The 20089-nt window shown below is 53.3% G+C and overlaps 1 protein-coding gene across 1 annotated transcript; it reads left to right on the forward strand.

Moving 5' to 3' along the window:
- Positions 1-4286: 4286 nt before the first annotated feature.
- On the forward strand, positions 4287-11036 carry LOC105311215 (NUT family member 2G). Its single transcript, XM_011387228.1, has 7 exons — positions 4287-4302; positions 6339-7056; positions 7743-7871; positions 8377-8516; positions 8984-9267; positions 9577-9693; positions 10248-11036. The coding sequence occupies exons 1-7, from the start codon at positions 4287-4289 to the stop codon at positions 11034-11036; spliced, it is 2193 nt and encodes a 730-aa protein (XP_011385530.1).
- The last annotated feature ends 9053 nt before the right edge of the window (positions 11037-20089 follow it).

Raw genomic sequence — 20089 nt, forward strand, 5'->3', positions numbered from 1 at the left:
CGAGCAGAGTCGCTCACTCGCTGAAAAGAGCGCCATGTGAACATACACGTTAATTGCTATTTTCATGTTAAGAAAGAGGACAACAGTGAACTGAGGATGTGAGAGTTGCACTCAGTGCCTATCATTTTTAATGACCTAATTTTTGCTGAACGGGATGACAGTTTTCAAATTCGGAAGACTTGCTCTCTAACTCTTGTATTCTTCAGAATGCGGCAGACACAGACGGACCTCCTCCTCCCCCATAGAGTTTAACAGCTCACACACACTAGTAGACCCCACTGGAGGCCCCGCAATCACTAAACCGTCCATGAAGCCCGTTCCCAGTGGTGCCAATTCCGCGGTGTAAACACCACCGAAGTGAGCTGTGTAGGGACATGCACTCACTCTGTGGGGCATCTCCCCACACAGACCCCGGATGGAAACAGCACACACTGAGACCAACAGTCAACAGCAGCGACACCTGAGGTGTGGATGGTCCTCGCATCCACGACCATCGCATTCACTTAACCGACCTTGGAGGCCGCCACAGGAGGCCCGGACCCAGCCAGGACGGCCGTTGGGGCCCCGCCATACCGGCAGGCGCATGCGCTTCTCCCTCCGCGAACCGCCGCAACGGACCCTGGGAGCAGTTGCAGGACCGTGGGCCAGGCGCACGAGAGACGCAGCCCGGAGACGCGCGCATGCGTGTGGGCCCGAGGCACTCGGGAACTGCCCTCGGCTGTCTGTACAAGCGAGGAAAGAATGGAGGTTCGGGGTTCTCTGCGAAGCTTCTGTGGAGGGGCCTCCTCCTGTGAAGTTTCCGTGGCCATCCCTGGCCATCCCTCGTGAAAACCAGCGCGTGTGAAATAAACACTTAGGATCTTAAAATTGCTCAAGTGCAATCTATGCACTTAAATACGACCCTCCTGAAAGAGCTTTGGAGAGGTCTACCTAAAGTGCGCATCCTCAATTTGACGCAAGCGCTTTCATGCCCTTTGGATTGCATATCCGTGGTTTCCAAAAATAATAGATCTTTTTTCCTAGCAAGTCTGAAATTTCCATTAAATAATTCTGGCAAAGAATTTCAGACCTGGAAAACACTCTTAAGGGATACTTTCCTCTGACTCTATTAACGCATTTACTGCACAAGGTTGTTTCTCTTAGTGTATATATTGAGTACATGGAGGTTTCCGATAAACGATGATTCACAGGTGTTACTTTTGCACGGTTTTTCTTAAAGCATTGATAAAGACCTGGCACTCCCGGCCAGTTTCCGTTGTCACAGCAGGTAGTATGGAAACAATTTTACCCTCCCCTCCCTTTTTGTATTATTTTGCACATTTTCTGTTGGCGAGTATATATGTTTATTTAGCAGAATCGATGCACTGACTTGAGTTTGTCATATGTTCCAAAGAAAAATGCAATCTTCAGATCCTCTTTCTGGTCATTAACAAGATTAGAGCATTTCTCTCGCCACAGGATAACTCTGAAGACCACTCACATCCGATAGCTCTGAGCTTCTCCAAGTGCATGGACTGAAAACCCCACAAACATGGTATCTCAACATTCTTTCAGTGGTCCCTGATGAGGCGGAAGGTGCTTTCTGAGGCCATATCCAGAGATGTTTTCTCTATGCACTAAATGCCCGCCGTTGAACTTTCTGTAGGAATACTCAGAAATCAGGTCCAAAGCACTTTTAGATGTTGCCTTGCATGACCAGCCTTCTCAAATTCCGTTTGAGATAATTTAATTCTATTTGCTTCTTGAGTCTTGGACTTCGATGTAATACAAAAGTGACTACAGTATTGGAATCAGATCATTTTTCCCCAATGCAATTTTCGTAGCAGCGGTCCCGAGAAGACTCATTCTAATTCTGTCAGAGGCATGAGGGAGACTCTTCTAATAGTTGGTTGACTGACTGGACAAAGGCAGGAAGCAACGAGAAAGCCTCCCATTCTCGAGTGAGTGCCTGAGAACAATATTTTGCCTCAACAGGATTCCCTGTGAAAAAAGCTCAAGCCCTGAGAAATATCTTCAAGTTGTTAATTTTCTTCAAGTCCCAGCAGTAGGTCTTTGAAAGGAAGTTCACGATTTTGCTTGAACTGCTCTCACCTCACCTCATCTTCTTTTGAGTCTACTCTTCCGTGTAAAGGGCAAGTTGAACATCTTAAACGCCAACAGGGGTCCTTCTCAGCGAATGTTCAGATTGTGGAACAGTGCCCCTAAATCTATCTTCCCGCTCCAACACTCACCCATCAGTAGGAATGAAGCTTGTCTCCCAAAGATTTGGTTGCTCTGAAGTTGTCGCCCCTCAGCTCCCTTGACCAGTTTCCTGACAATCCTCTCCTGTCACGACACACAACACAAATGCTCTTTTATATCATTTTGACCGTGATAATCTAACATTTATAAATAATATGAAACTAAGAGTCAAACAAGTTTTTTAAGAGGTGCTACCATGATTCCCATGCACGAGGGACCACATGCCATGGAGAGCCTAGATTCCAAAGAGTAAGGGTATATGAGGCAGACAGGAATTTTGGAAGCCCACGATCAGGGTTTCCAGGATCAGACTGGCCAGCTACGACTTAAGAAAGCAGGCTTGCGTGAATGATGATTGCACATGGAGAACAGCATTCTGCCTTTGTCTCGAGGTGTATGTGTAGTGGGTTTTCAGCATCCGGGAGGAACTAAACCTTAAGATATTAGGCCCCATTAACCTATGGAAGGAGAAGGTTTTCTGCTTTCCCATCCCTTCCTTCTGTCTTTATTGCCACCAGGCCTAGGCATTCAGTGCTGTACGATGGCTCCTCCACATTCCATATCATCCAGAGAGCATGTGGTGTATGCTACTGTGTTTTGTAGTAGAACCAGGATACACAGTCAAGTCTCTTTACTCCAAGTTCTCTTTCACAGGAGTGAGTAACTAAAAATAGCTTAATCTCTTACTTCTTTTGGAGAATCGCCAGGTAAAATAAAATATAGGATCGAAGTTAAATGTAAATTTCAGCAAAGAGCAAACAAATTTGCCGCAAAAGTATATCAAAAGTATTGCACGGGACAGAATTATACTAAAAACAAATTCATCGCTGCTCTGGAATTTGAATTCCGTTGCGCGTCCATTATGTGCTAAATGTGGCCACCTAAGTTTTCATGTAGTTTGAATTTTAAGGGGCGGTAGAAATTCTTGTTCTAGGAATCTAGCCTCCAGATGTACAAAGAGGAGCCATATTACCAGTAGAAAGGCAATCATTATACAAATCTGCAGAATGTTGGAGCCCGCGTTAATTTTTCACCGGAAAAAAAGTGAGGGCATTTCTTTAAAAAATAAAAATGGATTGCATTTGCTTTTAGTCGCTTAATACATCTCTGGAAAGAATTAAAGGAAACGGACAACACTGGATTCCTGTGGGTAAGAAAGAGGTGGGTGGAAGACCCATCATTGCATTTTGCGTTTGGTACACTTGAAATCTGACCTTGAAATCTGCAAAGGTATTGCTTGTTTAAATGTTACATTAAAATTGTTTAAAATGTAAAAAATCTCAATGTTTAAGCTCACAACACTCTTTGAAACAGAAAGCAGTGATTTCTGGTCTTGGACGTGTAGGCTGCAGGGCCTTCCTTCGATAGACTTGAGCAAAGCGGTTCGTGAGTAAGGCTGGGCCTGCTGGAGTCTGCAGAGCCTCCAGCACCGGATGGTACTCGGGGCCACCGGACTGCTTCCTGAAGACTGATGAGCGCCCAGCCACCCAAGGTGCTGGGTGTGCTGAGCCGGGCCTAATTTCAAACACCGGGCCCCGTGTGGCCGTAAGGACCCATGCATTTACCAGACTATCCGTTCTGGATTTTGTCAGAAAGGGTAGCCCGTGTTGGAGTCGGCCAAGAGCCAGGTAGGAAGAAGGCCGAGGGACGCAACGCTGGGTAGGTGAATTAAGAATTGAAACGAAGGGAACATCAAGTAAAACCTTTGCGTGTGAATCTGAAAAAGACAATTTACAGATTTCCTGCAGAGGCGCACACCAACCTCGTTGCCACTGTATAGTTTGAAATGAACTTGTGGTTCTTGCCTACCTGCCAGAGGCCTTCATGGAATGCCTCCCCACCCCCACCCAGGCCTACCTGCCCTCCGCCCCTCCCCCGCTGCGGAATGTCTTGAGACCAACGTTCCACTGTTTAGATTCAAACTTTTCCCTCCTTTACTTGATGGTGACCATCCGCTGGAGCAGGTCACTCTCCTGGTCCTGGACCTCACCTTTCTCAGTTTGGAGGCTACTGGACAGCGGTGGGCAATCCCTCAGCCTGCGGGGATGGCTTCTAAAGGAGGTAAGCCTGTAGGCTGGAGGGGGGTGAGTTTTAGAGACTCTGCTGTCCTTCGAATGCTTGGGATATAAGTGTGACGTGGTTTGGGTTGGGGAACCATCATTTGGGCTGAGTGGAGGAAGGAGAGAGCGCTGGACCTCCAGGGACACGTCGCCTGGGGAGGCTGGAAGCTAATGGAAACCTGGGCCGGCACTGGACAGGAGGGCTCCTAAGGGGTGGATCAGGACGACTCAGGGGAAACGCCTGGGTCCGGAGAAAGGATGGCAGCGGGCACACTGATTCTTTCTAGAGGGGAGACTAGCCATTTTGACCTGCGCGTGTGTGGGGAACAGGGGGCTATGTCGTGGCGGTGGCACAGGGAGTGTCACGGGGAAAAACCCAGCCCCTGTCCTGTTCTTCGGGACCCTGGAGCTTGCCCCACGATAGCTTTCTAAGGGATTTGAACTGAGTATACTAGATCTAATGGGGACAGTGGCGAGAGGTGGTCTTAGCCAGAAAGTTGTCCAGTGCGGCTGTCTGTGGCCAAGTCTACAGTGAAATGTCCTCCCCGCGAGCTAGGCTGGAAGGTGCTCTAACTGCCGCAGCCCAGAGCTTCTCTACTCCTCCCAGCCCAGAGCTCACTTCTCCCCAGCCCAGATAGCTGTTGTCTTGGATTCATCAGGGGCAGGGTGGCCAGGTAACTTCTCCCTGTGTGGAAACTCAGCTCCTCAGACCTACTTCATATTGTCGTGGATCTCAGGGCAGCCTTTCAGCCCTGCGCTTTACCTTTGAGATGACAGTTTGCCCATGTGCCACGTCACTACTTCATGGCCAGGGAACTGAGGTGGAGTGCGGTTGGGCTTTCCTGTGGAACGTCTCTGAGGGCCGGTTCCTTTTTAAAGGGAGCAAGGAGAGTAGCACAGAAGCAGGAAGATGATCTTCCGTGTTATTGTTCAACATCCTAGGACACCTGTCCTGATTAATTAATTAGGTGCACGTGGTGTGTTCCTGGTTCTCCTGGCCCAGGGCCTGCGTGGGTTCCAGACCACATCATCCCACTGACACCTGGCTCACACTGCGTCTCGCTTCCGTACTGCATCTTCACTTGCTGTCGTTGGGAGCTGTAAGGGGAAGGACCACAGAGAGTCCGCAGCCCCACGACCAATCTAACAGTAGCTATGGGACTTAGTGGAAACCTCCACTGACGGCCCCACTGCTCTCCATTCCCTGGCCCTTTTCTAATCCTCTGCAGCCATTGCTGGCTGTGAAATGGCCGTGTCTAAGGGACAGAATGCCGACTTGACAGATCCCTCTCCTGGGAACGGAACTCCTGAGTGGTGGCAGTGACTCTGAGCAGTGGGGACTGAGTGGCAGCACCTGGCCCATATTAAGTGCTGGCTGTGGTTGGTTTTGAGATGCCCACTAGGCTGCTTTGTTAGGGGACTTATATCTGGGTTCGTGGTGCTGTCTCGTGGAGAGAGTATTACTCAGGCGTTTTGATTTTGTTGTGTTAGGCCAGTAAAGAAAGAGAGTGATGTATGTTGGAGCATCAGGAAAAGGAAGACTGAGGAGGAGATGGGATCCTAATATTTGAGACACTGCCTGTTCACAAAGGCCGTTACGGTGCCTAGACCTTACCTTGGAGATTGTCCCTACCTGCTAGTGTGTCTGCCTAGGGGCGTTTTCCACAGGACAGGTGTCCGGCCTGTTCCATGTCTTGGGAGACAGACTCTGAGGCCAGCAGGGTCAGGTGTAAGGGAATCCTCAGGGAGGCTCTCTCAGAGTCGGCACTGGCTGGGGCCGTTTCTTCTCGGCAGGCAGTGGTCAGGGAGCCTTGGTGAATGGCAAGCAAGCGCTCCAGCGGAATAATTCTCAGCCTGAGGTCGGAGCATGAAAACCACTTGAGGACATTTGCAACTTGCAGTTCCCCGTCCGATTGGTCCTTACCTGTAGAGACTACTCATCACTCTGATTCCCCAGGGGTTAAAGGGGGCCCAGAGCTCCTCGGTCCTGTTTGCTGATTCTCCTACTCCATTCACCCTTTTCCTTTGTCTCAACAGCATGTGCAGTACTCGGACCGGCTGTGACCGTGAACCCCGGTGCTTCCATGTCTCCTTTCATGGCACTGCCCTTTCCCCCACCCATGCCTGGCCCCGCATACCGGCCACCCTGGGAGCAGCACCTGCCGCCCCTCATGGCCCCGTCATTTCTTCCTGGCCATCCCCAGGTGCTGCCGGCTTTCCCTGGGATGCCTTTGGTGGCAAGAGATGCCGGTCATGGCTCCGGTGGGACTGGAGCTTGCAACATCATTGTCCAGGTCAAGTCAGAAGTGGGGCGAGCAGAGCCCGCCCAGACTCAGACCTTGGTCCTTACGCAGGCCCCACTCAACTGGAGTGCTCCAGGAACCCTCCATGGGGGTGCTGCGTGTCCTGCACCCCTCTTCTTGGCAGCCTCTGCAGTGGAGCCCGTTATGCCCACCCCGGCCATTGGGGGCACCCAGGCTGTCGAGGGAGGCTGGCCCCTAGGCCTTCCTCCTGAAGCTCCCCCACCAGCTGCCCAGCTGGCCCCTGGCGTCCCGCCAGTGAACGCCGGGCCATGGCCAAGTGGGGCTTCCAGGGAGGGTGGCATGGCCACCTCCCAGTGCAAGGCCTCGCCGGATGACTCCTGCAACCCCAAGAGCGTTTATGAGAACTTCCGTCGTTGGCAGCGTTTCAAGGTCCTGGCCCGGCAGCACCTTCCCCAGAGTCCCGATGCGGAAGCTCTTTCCTGCTTTCTCATGTGAGTGCGCTCGGCAGGGGCACGGGAGCTCGTCTGGAGCTTTCACGTGGAGAGGAACGTGGGATGGGCATGCGGGTTGCCTCATCCTGGGAGACTGGAAGCAAGGTCTGAGGGTGGTGTCCGCGCTCTGAGAAGGCACCTTCTCGGTAGCATGCGTCACACGCCCCATTCATGACATCTACTCGGGTGCTTTATCTCAACTGACACCTTTCCCCCAGCCATGCCTGGCCCCTACTAGAGTTGTGACCCTGGGAGACATGTCCTTCAGCACCCTCAGGTCCCTCGTAAAAAGGGGAGGACAATTCTACTTCATTTAGAGGACAGACGCATTGGGTTAATCCGTGAAGCGGCAGCAGATTGCCTGGCACGTGCCACACCTCATTAATGATAGTGATTATTGCTATGAAAGGGCAATCTGGAAGAGGAAAAGCGCTCCCAGAGCCAAAGCGTCCCATCTATAGGGTGCGAGTGGACGGTCGGCCTCAAGTCCAGGTTGATGGGCTGGTGTGAATGTGAGGCAGTAACAGCAGTAGCTGGGAATGCTTGTCTCTGCACACCCAGCCTCCTCCCTCACCTGCCTGTGCTCGGTGATGCTGTGGGGGGCACGTGGTGTGTTCCACAGAGCTGGGTGGGTCAGGCGGGTGGAGGCCGGGCTGTAGGCCCTGACTGACCCTGCGGACTTACAGCCCAGTGCTCCGGTCCCTGTCCCGCCTGAAGCCTACCATGACGTTGGAGGAGGGAGTGTGGCGGGCCGTGCAGGAATGGCAGCGCAGAAGCAACTTTGACCGGATGATCTTTTACGAGATGGCAGAAAAGTGAGTCAGGGTCCTGAGTCTCGAGGGCTGCGGGCCAAGGACTGGGCTGGACTTCAGTCAGGGTCTGGCTGTGGTGGTGCTCGTCAGAGGCTGTTGGGAAGAGGGTTGTTGGCCCGCATAGTATCCCCACAGCCCAGAGTTCCTTCTCCCCACCGGAAGCCTCCCTCCCCTTCAGAGCGTGGGTTCTTCTGTCCTACCTCCCTTGTGACCTCTGCCCTCCCCTGATCTTGACCCACCCTTGCCCCGACATTAAGAGACAGGACAGGGTCAGGGGGACGTGCCCAGCCAGTGGGGTCAGACTCCAGCTACTGTGGCTGGTGGAGCACTGTGCAGAGAACGTGCTCCACCAGCCAGCCTCCTGCCTCCTCAGTGGCCCGGGCCTCCACATCCCCAAGGCAATTGCTCTCTGATCCCTCCATCACCTGCTGCCTTTTCTGGGCTCTGGGCCGGCCTCCTCAGTACACCCTTGTGCCTTCCTCACCCTTTCCCCCCCACCCCCCACCAGGTTCATGGAGTTTGAGGCAGAGGAGGAGATGCAGATTCAGCAGTGGCAGTGGACGCAGGGGGTGCAAGGCCTGGCTCCTCCGGCCCCAGCAAAGCCTGATCCTTGGGTGCCCCCAGCACCGGCGGTGGGCCCGCAGCCAGGTACGGCACCGTGTTCCCTCAGGAGCCCATGGCCAAAGGCCACGGGGACTCAGGGCAGGCCACTGTCCCCACGCGGATCTTTTCCTTCAAGGGGGCGCTGTCTTTCCACCACAACAGCCATGGGAGCTGAGGTCTCAGCCGCCCTTTGTCACCATAGGGTCTGGACCCGGTTAAGTTTCATAATCCTTCTCCCACCTTCCTGTCAAAGGACCCAATGTAAAGTCTGCTGAGGAGCAGGCTGGATGGGGGCCCTTCGGAGAATCGGTGGCTCCACGCTTCTTTCCATGTGACTCCCTTCGATGCTCCCCTCCGACCTCTCCCCTCCCACGGTCACAGGGCTTCACAGGGCTTCGGGTGGTCCTGAGCCGGCCGCACCCTTGCCAATGTCTCACAAACACTGCTCTCAGCATCGCACACTCGGGAGGTGGAAGCCGGAGCCCCTCATGCTCCCTCCTCCTCTCGCCCAGCCTCAGCGTGCACTGCCAGGAAGGCCATCCCCGGGGCGCAGCCTGCCCGTCCGAAGCCACACAGACGCCAGAGACCTCGGGAGACCAAGGCGCCAAAGGAGATCCCCGCTGAGGCTGTGAGAGAGTACATGGACATCATGGACGGGCTGGTGGGGCCGGCCCACTCCGCCTCGGGGGAAGAGGACAGAAAGGCGCCGCAGCAGGAAGAGGACGGGGACTACCTGGACCAGGGTCTCCTGAGCTACATCGACGAGCTGTGTTCCCAGGAAGACTTCGTCACCAAGGTGGGCTGGCTCAGAGCTCCAGGGTCTGGAAGGTTCCAGGGAGTGGCACTCTAGCACCCGGACCTGGGTTCTGCCCAGGCCAATGGGGTCAAGTTCTGTTCTTTGTTCCTGAGTTGGGGGCATGAGTGTGTGAGTGTGTGTGTGTGTGTGTGTGTGTGTGTGTGTGTGTGTGTGTGTGTGTGTACTGGTGACCGTGCCCTCTTGCACGAGGATGTGGCGGGTCTTTGCTTTGCCCCTTTTCCCCCAGGTCCTGCTGACTCACAGGTTACACCCTACCCAGGATGCTCACAGTTTCTTCCTCTGTCTCAGGTGGAGGCAATCATTCACCCCCGATTCCTGGAACAATTGCTTTCCTCAGAAACACAACTGGATCCCTTAGCCCTAGCTGAGGAGTTGGAGCAGGAGGAAGCACTCACTCCTGGCCAGGTGAGCCAAGGGAGGGAGGAAACCCCATAGACCGGGGAGGGGGTGTGTGAGGACCCCCAGGTGAGCCCGGGTGGGATGGGGAGCCAGGTAGAACAGGGGAAGGAGGGCCTCCAGGGAGATCGGGGGTGGGGAACCTCAGGTGCACCAAGGGAGGGAGAGACCCTGGGAGGGGGCTGGTCAGGTGAACCATGAGAGGGAGCCCCAGGTAAACCAGGGCACGGAGGGCCCCAGGCAGGGGCGCACGTGCCTCTGTCCACCCCTCCCCTGCCTGTAGGGCCAGCTCCGGGGTGGGTGCAGTGCAGGACGACAGGAAGGGCAGGACTGTAGGAAGGAGAGGATGATAGGAAGGAAGGGATGGGGAGCCCAGCAGGGGACGGGAGGGGCAGCAAGCTGTGACTACAGCACAGGATGATGGCAGGAGAGCCACAGGCCTGTCTTGGGGTTCGAGTCACGAGTCACAGGGGCATCACCTACCCTCCTCTCTCCGATGCCACTCCTCGTCCCTCCCCCCACCACGTGTGCAGAGCAGTCACTGGCCCCCTCCTCCCTCCCAGCTGGTAGAGAAACGATTCCTGGCCTTGAGGGAGGAAGAGGGTGTGCAGGCCCCAGCGAGCCACGGTGCACCACGACTGGACTCACGATCTCCTGAGTCCGAGGCCGGCCGAGTTGCTCAGAGTCATGACCACGGCCCCCAGCAGGGGGTCAGCGACAAAGCCAGCCCTCCAGAGATTGACTTCAAGGACCCTGAAAGGCCCCGTCCAGCAGAGGCCCACCTGTCCAGGCCCAAAGCCTTTGCTGTCTCTTCAGGACATCGGGAGTCCCCACCACTCCGGGCTCCACAGCGCCGCTCTGCTCCCCATGGTCACGGGCGCACTTCCTCTGGCCTGGGACCCAGGGACGCTTCCATTCCCAGAGAGACCGCTCCTTTCAGGAAGACTCGCGGGCCAGCAGATTGGTCCAGTGAGGAGGAGGAGGAGCTGCCCAGCCTGTCCTTCCTCTTGGACTCTCAGAAGAGCCTGCTGCCCTGGGGGTTCTCCCTGAGTCCTGTCTCTGCCTCTGGCCTTGTCTTCCCTGGAAGTCGGGGGTCCCGGGGAGCTCCCCAGTCCCTGTCCCCTCAGAGAATAGGCCTCAGCCGAGCCGCCCCTCCAGTTGCCAAGTCCAGGAAGCGCGCTCTGGGTGGAGGCCCGGCCCCTGCTGGGAAGAGTCCCCTCTCGGGGGCCGACCTTGGGGTCTCTGGGAGGCAAGCTTTGGCTCTGGGGCTGGTTCGCTCCTCACAGCCTCAAAAGAGAAAGTGTGGCCCGTTGCTCTCAGGGAGGAGGAGAAAGCGGCACTGCAGCCCGTAGGGCCCGTTGGGGTGTCCTCCTGGTGCCCCCAGGGGGCCATACTAGATGTGACTTGGCTGTCCCCCGCGGGAGCCAGGGGCTCCTCCTCATCCTGGGGTTGGTCATGGCGGTACTACTGACGTGGGAGGCAGGAAGGGAGGGCGGGTCGGTCAGGGTAAGGTTGGGTCTGGTGGGGGCTTGGGGCGGGGGGTTGGGGGTGGGAGGGGCTGGGGGGATAGGGGGTAGGAGCAGCACCTTTGGGGCATTGTGTGTAAATTACAAATAAAGATGATTTTGCTAGAAAACGCTCTGAGGGCCGCTGTCTCCGTATTCGGGTCTGCGCTGCTCTATGGAGAGGGGCTCGGAGGGGAAGGAAGGATGTGGAAGGTCACGGACCTATGGATACGCAGGTTACCCTCTAGTTCCTCCATCCAGGTTGACGGGGACTCCTCCAGACTGCTCCTGGGTGCACACGGCTCTCTTGTCCCCAGGGACCATTCCCATCACTGAAGCTCCCAAGGCCAGGCTGGGTGAGGTGCCTCCTGGGTCCTCTCCCATCTTCATCTGCACTCTGAAACCTCTAGGGGCGGGGAGCTGCTTTGGAGTCTTTCAGCCCTCTGGACCATTAACCAGTTTTCTAGAATGGACTGGAGTCAGCCCTTGTCTTCAGGGAGCTTCTCTCTGCCTCCCGGAAGCGGTCAGACAACAGGGCTATCCTCAGCTCTTCCAGGGATTCCTGTGTGGGCGGCATGACCAGAGAGGAAAAGGCTTGGCCTCGGGGACACGCTCTCTGCCTCTGTGCATCCTCGCAAGGGAAGCATCCTCCAGTCTCAGTGGGATGACTGAATATGGAGGGCGGTGGAGACGGTGAGGATGGAACAAGGGGGAATGGGCTGAGCAGAGAGTGATGGGGCACCTCTTAAAAGCCTGAAGGCGGGAAGTGACGGTGGGGAGGCTACCAAGTCTCTTGCCAAATATCTGTGTGACAGCCGTGCCCAACTGAGGGAGGAAGACCGTCTGCTGTGGCCTGAGGGACCGGACTCAGGGTCCACGGGTCTCAAGGAACCACACAGCTCCTGTCCCCTCTCTCCCAACCTTGGCTGGGCTCCTGTGTGACTAGATGACGACACAGATTAGTATTCACGTGTAAGACAGTCTCTACTAAACCAACTGCGAGCAAGCTTCACAAGCGCAGCACAACCAGCAGGGTCCATGGGAGGGGACCGAGGCGTGTGCGCCCTGGGGCTGTGAGTGCCTGGGAACCAGGCTGAGTGGAGGGGAGGCCTCGGTTGCCCTGTGGCGGGCACTGGTACAGGCCGCACGCTCAGAGCAGGGGACCCGAACCCTGGCTGTCAGAGTGAGACGACCAGGTGGTGAGGGGCAGGAGCTGCGCCAGGGAAGGAGACCCATCTCCTGCCTCGTCCTGGCCCCAGCCGTATGCTCTGATTCCGCGTGGAGTCGTGCCCTGGACCTGACTCCCCTCTTCTCTTGGCCTACGCCTCCTCTCCAGTCCGGGTTCTAACTTCTGATTCCTTATCTGGCCCAGGTGGGGTCTAGATAGGCTGAGTCTCCCCAGGTGTGACCCCGGCTCCGCCCAGCACGCCAGGCTGTGGCCCCGGCTGGTGGTACAGCGGCAGCGATGGAATGGGGCTAGAGCCGCCCAGGTACACAGGGGGCCTGGCCCAGTACTGGCCCCCTCAAAGAGTTTGATGTGAATGGACTCATGTCGGGGCCCCCTACTGTCTCCCATGGAATCGCAGGTCGGCCCACAGGTCCTCCTCTACCACCTTCCCCCATCCCGTGCCACGGGCAGCACCTCCTGGGCCCTTTGTGAAGGCGACTTCTCATCGTGGCCATGCTTTCCCCAGCTGCTGCCTCGCTCCCTATCCAGCTGGGCCGCAACACAGAGAAGCGGGCTCAGAAGTAGTGCCAGACTCAGACTGCATCGTCAGACTGGTCCAGAAGCTGGCGGCCCTTGTGTTTGAGCATCCCCGTGTCCTGTCTAGGGTGGTGCTTGTGGCAGGTACTGGCGGCAAGTGTGGTGAGTGACGGGGGGGAGCCTGGACCCTTCGTTCACTGGTTCACCTTAGTCCTGCAACTCCTCTGCTTTTGGGGTCTTTGTGGTAAAACAGGGTAACACGTCCCCCTCTCACGTTGTTAGGAACACCGAGTGAGTCGTGTTTGAAGGCAGCGTACTTGGTCTTCCCCCATGTGTGCCGGGCCCTCAGGCTAGGATGGGAGTCATCATGATCGGGTTCACACCTGGTGCTCGGATGTCTCGGCTCCTGTCCTCACTCGCCTGGTGCTTTCTGTCCCTGGAGTCCTTGTTTGCAGGAGGAGGCATTCCCAGGAGGAGGCAGAACCTGTGCTGTCCCCACCCCTGAGTCCTGTGAACCCTGAATCTTCCCCCGGAGCCTGCACAGGGAGGCCGACCGAGGTCCATCGCTGTCCCAACCAAGTCTGAGTCCGACTTCATAGCCCACATGGAATCTCGTAGAGGTTTGCACATTAGTCTTTGGAAAATTCTAGGGTAAGTCCCCATGGGAAGAAAAAGAAAGAAATGTTTCAAATGTTCATTGCAGCCGACCTTCTTTGAAACGGAGAAACAAACTTGACATCATGCTTTGCAAGGACGGTGCATAAGGTAGGAATCAGGAAGGAGTTACTGTAAGTGACTGAAGCAGAATCTGTGAACACGGCGATGTCATCCCGTCAAAGCTCCAAAGAAATGGTGACGCTCATACAGAGAAGTGGAGCTGGCCCCTATGGGTTTGTTGCTCTCCTGTGCTCCACTTCCTTGTAGCCTCCTGGGTCTCCACAGAGAGCCTGGGAGTGAGTCGCGTCTCACCCATTTTTCTGTGAGGAGAGTGGGCTCAGGGAGCTCAGGGGTCCAAGTGCCGGCCGCACAGCAGGAACTGGGACCGCCCGGTTGGCACCATGCCATGTCGACTCCAGAGCCCTCCTCCTTCACCACGGGGAATAAACCTCCTCGAAGAAGCCATGGGATCCCGCGGAAACCGCAGTGATACAGGAGCAAGACTTGTCAGCATCCTCATGGTTCCAAAGTGGTGGTAACGCACATTCTTTGTCATGGTGGGTTGGGATTGAATTTCCTGGATGTTCGGCTTCTTTTCGTGTGTCTGTTGGCCATTAGCGTATCTTCTTTGGAGCAAGACATATTCATTCACTACCCATTTTTAGTTGGTTGATTTGTCTTTCATTATTGAGTTGTAAGAGCTCTTTATGTATTCTAGGTGAAAGTGTCTTTCCAGACGTACGATTTGCAAAAGTAGTCTCCCATTCTGTGAGTTGTCCATGACTTTCTTGATAGTGTCCTATCAAGGAAAAAAGGAAAAAAGCCTTTACTTCTGATGAAGCCCAATTTATTTATTTTTTCTTGCGTTGCTTTCGTTTTTGGTGTCGTATCTAAAATTCTGTCGACAATCCCATGTCATGAAAATGTATGCCTATGATTCTTCCTTTAAAAAAAAAAGCATCCGTACCATCTTTAAGTCTACCGCTTGATAGCGTTAAGTATATTTTCATTGATGTGCGAGAGATCTTCAGGAATTTTTCATCTGTCAACTCCGAAACTCTATACACTTTAGACACTAATTCTTTCTCCTCCTCCCCCAGGCTTGACTACTACCTTTCTACTTTCTGTTTCAATGACTTTGACTACTTAGATACTTCATGTGAGTGGAATCGTATAGTGTTTGCCCTTTTGCGACTGGCCTATTTCACTTAGCGTAGTGTCCTAGAGGCTCATCCATGTTGTAGCATGTGACACGGCTTGCTTCCTTTCAAGGCTCAGAATATTCCATTGTATGTATAGATCACATTTTCTTTACCCAGTCATCTGTCAATGCACATTTGGGTTTCTCTTGGCGGTTGGCAATAATGCTGCAATGATGCGATGTACAAATATCTCCTTGAGATCCTACTTTGAATTCTTTTGGATACATATCCAGAAGTGGGTTGTTATATTTTGAAAAATTTTTTGAGGACGTTCCATGTTGTTAACCTCAAGGGCCGCACCATTTTACATTCCTACCAATGCATGGTTTATCTCGGGAGGCCTGCTTGCATAAAAAAGAAAAGGCTGGTTCTGTGGAATTCCAGGAAGAAGAAGATTAAGGGCATATTAAAAATAATTTACCAGTTCTCTCGTTGGCGAGCTTCCATAAATTACAATGTAACAGGCAATCGGTTCTAGATACAGTGCTTTTCCTTACACGGCTCTGAAAAAGTATTCTATCTAATAAGCCTTTTGTTGTTGCTATCAAAAATTATGCCATCATTTTTATAAGCCTTTCACTGCAGGTGATTGTCTTCCTTGCTAATTGTTTTAAGATTGTCTTTTGAGTGCTACAGTTTCGAGAGGTGTGATTATTTGACGGTTAAATTTTCTTTTTCTATCCTCCACATGCTCTCTTTTGCTTCATTAACTGGTAACACACATTCTTCATCAACTCTGAAACAGAATATTATCTTCTCAAGGCCGCTTTTCCTCGTCCTCTCTTGTCTCTACTGCTAGAGCTCCAAACATATGTATATTATACCATCTCATTATGTAGTCTCTGGCTCCTATAACAAAATACCGTAGACTAGGTGGTTTAAACAACAGACATTTATGTCTCACCGTTCCGGAGGCTGGAAGTCCATGATCAAGGTGCCCGCAGACCCTATTTCTATAAACTCCTCTCTCATATTTTCTGACTCTTTCTTTTCTGGGCTACATCGTACCTAACTCTTCGCAACCATCTTCCATGTTAGCGATTTCCTTTTTATCACACTCTGATCTACTCTTTTTCCCATTCACTTCGATATGCGGATTTGTGGTGTTTGTATGTTCCATTTCATCAAACATGATCGAAACTATGCAAGTTCAGTGGTCAAGAGTTAACAAATAAGTTTTACTGCTTCATCCAAAACATCCTGAACTGAAACTGGCACTTTTACGGCAAGAGTATGATAGTGAATACGGTTCCTAGTTGAACAGTTTGGTGCCACTCCTTGATCTGGGTTACGGTGCCAGCATTTCTGCCACCATTGCTTTTGCCCCATCGGTGTATCTGTCCACACAATTGTTTCAGGATGACTCATGGGATTCAAAAAGTGAACCAACACTTTAAATATTTCAACACCGTTTTTTTTGTTGTTTTGTTGTTGTTGTTGTTGTTGTGTGCGACCAAGCATATAGATCTTTGACGTTTACTTGGCACAAATGCAAGGAAAACAGCGAGCCCAGCCATTTTTGTTGTTGTTGATCCGTTGATTTATGAGACAAAAGTGCTGGTCAGTTGTCAACTCCGTTTCCCATTTGTATCTTTAATTGTGTGATTGGAAAGCGGCAGTGCTACCAGTTCTTTCATTTACTTTCATCCCGTGGTCAGCTCCCATTGCCAACTGTACAAAGGCTTCGTTAGTCCCTCCCACAGGTGTGTGAACCATAATATGAACAGCGACGCTTTTGAATGGAGATGGAGCTGCTGTGCCAGAGGAACTGCCCCGCATGTCTTTTACCTCAAATCTTGGAGTGTCAAAGAAAGGGTAAAATAACTTTTTCTTTCCCAAAATAACTTTTGAGCTGGGCCTCAGCAAACTTGTTTGGCAAAGGACGATTTGCAAAGATAACAAGAAAGCAGTTATTATGACTACTGGACTGAAATTTGTAAAATGTTGTTTAGAATGAACATCACTATCTTATGCTATCTGCACCAATAGAAATGCCTTCCTCCTACTAATGTAATCGTTTCCCTTCCCCTTCCTATAATTACCCACTGCCATTGTCTCCTAACACTGCTAGGGCTCCCGCCCGAATCAGTGCTTTCCTGAGTAGCAATTCTTATTGGTCTCGAGAAAATGCTATTGCCCTCACTTTGAAAGGCCTTTTTATTTTGTTATTTTTTTTTTTTATCTTTTGGTTAGCAGGTGCAACACTATAATATATCCTGTGACGCGCTTAACAGATTCCTCCTTTTTAGTTTGAAGAGCTATCAGAAACAATTTTTATTTTTTGCCCTTTAAAGGACTCATACATCTATGTTTACAATATTCAATTCCTCTCTCTATAAACGTGAAATGATTGGACTGAAAATTATGCTGCACGTTCACTGGCATGTAATCCCTGTTCGATTTGCCTGTGGCACGAGCTACAATGAGGCTAATCATTGGTACCTACAAAGCCCTGGGGATCCGCTTCGTCCGCTCTCAGGAGGGAATCGCGGTAAGGTGTACCTGATAGCCTGTCTGATGTCTGGGCCCCTGGGGACAGGTGAGAGCTTTCAGGTGAGTGCAGTGGGGAGTCTCAAAGACTCTTGGTCTAGAGGAGGCAACAGAGTCAGGTTGACTTTTCCACTCTTGACTCCTTTCATGTGCGAATCTCCCAGATTCATTTAGCCTGATTAGAGGGAGGGAGGAAATGTCAGCGGCTGGACAGGTGGTTCTCCAGGAAGAGGCGTCGGGGAGCAACACCCCGTCTCGGCAACCAGTCGTGCACTGAACAGCCTAGATGAATCGGGTCCTTGTCCAGAAGTCCACGGACCCCTAGGCGAGATGTGCAAAATTTGGGATCTGGGGAATGGGCTCAGAAATTTAGCAAAGAGTTGGGGGTGTCCTACCCCCAGCTACTTAAGAGCTTGTTATATGGCACGAGACAGCCGAGCCTTTGGTCACGTTCTGAACAGCTGTCCTGTGCATGGCCCATACGAGCAGCAAGCCTTCTGAGGCGTGACTCAGCGCTGGCCCCGCTCCACCCTGAGGCTCCTGCACTGGGAAACATGAGTGCGTGGCCAGGCCAGCTGATTCCCCAGGACAATTGTCAGTGCTCAGTGCCTGGCCCGCCTGATTCAGGTTCTGGATCGTCCAGTCACCACGTACTGTCGCGTTTCCCAGAATGAGTGGGCTAACGATCCAGACACAAACGTTGAGTCTGGGCCTGCTGTGCCCTTGAGAAGACATGACCTGTCACATGGCCCGTGAGCAGTGGTCACATGGGGCCGGCCACCTGTCCTCAAGACCTCGCATTGCCCCTCTGTGAGGCAGGTGGTTGTGACGGCAAGAGCTCTGGGGTCTTGTGATCCCACAGCAAACACTGGATCCTGACTGACCCCACGGAGGTGGAGGAGGACGTGGGCTTATGTGACGGGTTTTTCCGTCAGGCACCGGCTTTCTTGAGTTTCTGCCTCGGCCCCTGACACTGGGCGCTGCTCTCAGGAGTCAGCCTCTCTGTTGCAGTTGCCTCACCAGGGGGAAGCGCTGTGTTTTACCTGTTGACCTATATACACCCTGGAGTGGGTGACCACAGTCTGGCTTGGCACACACTGGGGAATCCTACACGTGTAATCCAGGACTGAGGTTTGCTAGGCGTTGGACCCCAGAAAGATAGGTGGATGCTGATGGGCCTGAGGGACCGATGCTGCAGCCCCGCGACAGGTGGGTTCCCCTGGAAGAGGCTACCCATGGTCCTCTTTGGCCCCTGAACCCCACAGAGGTGCCGACACGTGCCCCTTGCAGGCCACGGGCTCTGTGCACATGGGCTCCTCGCTCTCCCTGAGAGTAGCTGGTCATCCCTCACTGAGAGGCCTCTGCTCAGAACGGGGCACAGAGCTGACCTGCTCCTGGCACATGTGTTCTTCCCTGGGCTTCACCCCTGTAGTTGACCTGCATTCCTGTCTCCTGTCTGGCGGCCTGTTCTTCTCCTCCCAGACACCGGAGGGGGCGCCAGGCCCGGGTCGAATATGGCATTTCATCAGGCTCCATGGTGTCAACCTCACCAGCCCACTGGCGTTGACCTCCAGGAGCCCTTCGAGAGAGCAAGACCAAGGCCTTTAAGGAGACTGGCTAACGTCAAAGAACATGGGCTATAAGTTGAGGAATTTCTAGTGACCTCCAATCCCTTAAGAGAAGAAAATAGAAATGGGGGAATCGAAAGTTGCAAAGAACAACATCAAGCGATAACAGTTGAAGTGGATGGCGCATTCACGGAGTCAGGGAAACGACCGTGGTCCACAGGTGTGCAGAGAAGGTGTCTCACCCCGGGGAGGGGGTGGGGAGGCACGGCCACGGCTCCTCTGAGACCCAGGCAGGTGCTGGGCACCTTCGTACGTAATGTTCGTCGAGGCAGAGCTTGGCTAGTGACACCAGGGAAAGGCCATTGTGGTGAAGGTGATGACCGCCCGTCTCCACCGCCCTCAACACTTGCTGGGGGCACAGACACTGAGACTCTGGGCCCCCTGGGTTGGGTTCTCCTCACAAATCGTCATGTTCTCCAGGGTCTTTTTTCAAATCACAGACTGTGTAATTTAACAGACAACTTGGATAAATGTGCATCTAAGTGGCTTTCTTCGAAGGGACTTGTTAAGCGGTGGTTGGGGAGAGATGCGTCCCCGGGAGGATTCGGGCCCTCTAACTTGCAGGGGACCCTTGTGTCAGACAGGGGCAATTCTGCTGGTAACGTATCAGGAAGCTGGTTACTGTCCTCGGCACCGCCGTCATCCCTCGCATGGCAGGGATACGAGGAACTGAAGCTGCCGGGGCAGAGGACACCCTCACCGACAGCACAGAGCCATCACCCGCTGCCTCCTCATCTCCACTGTCATCTCCACTGTCCACACAGACGTCGTCCTGCTTCATAGAAGGCACTGGTAGCACACCGACTGTCCGAGGAGTCTCAAGCACCGACTTTTCACTACTCAGCAGCACCATGGAGAAATAGAGGATCATCCAAGGATGTCACTAGACAGTTTGTTTTAGGGCAAACTTGCTTCTTCTGCAATATGTGCTCCTTAGTTAGTTGGGGTTAGGATGTCCTTTCTTTTATACAATGATGTTTACAGTGTTTAAAAACTAAAAGATTGGCAACCCTATGTAAAATGGTGCTCCTTTTCTGAGTGGGGAGATCAAGGGGGAGTGAGGAAAAGTTGATTCTTGACGTGGTGAGAGGGCGAGGTTAACTTGTCCAGAACCGCTTCCCTGCAGGCCGGACTCCCTACAGGCTTCGTGGACACTGCCCATAGCCAGGGCTTGAGACTGCCAAAGCCGGTGAGCGCTGCCCCGCAATGGGGCTGTGG

This window comes from Pteropus vampyrus, unplaced genomic scaffold, assembly GCF_000151845.1.
Source record: "Pteropus vampyrus isolate Shadow unplaced genomic scaffold, Pvam_2.0 Scaffold1000002048, whole genome shotgun sequence".
Lineage (NCBI taxonomy): Eukaryota > Metazoa > Chordata > Mammalia > Chiroptera > Pteropodidae > Pteropus > Pteropus vampyrus.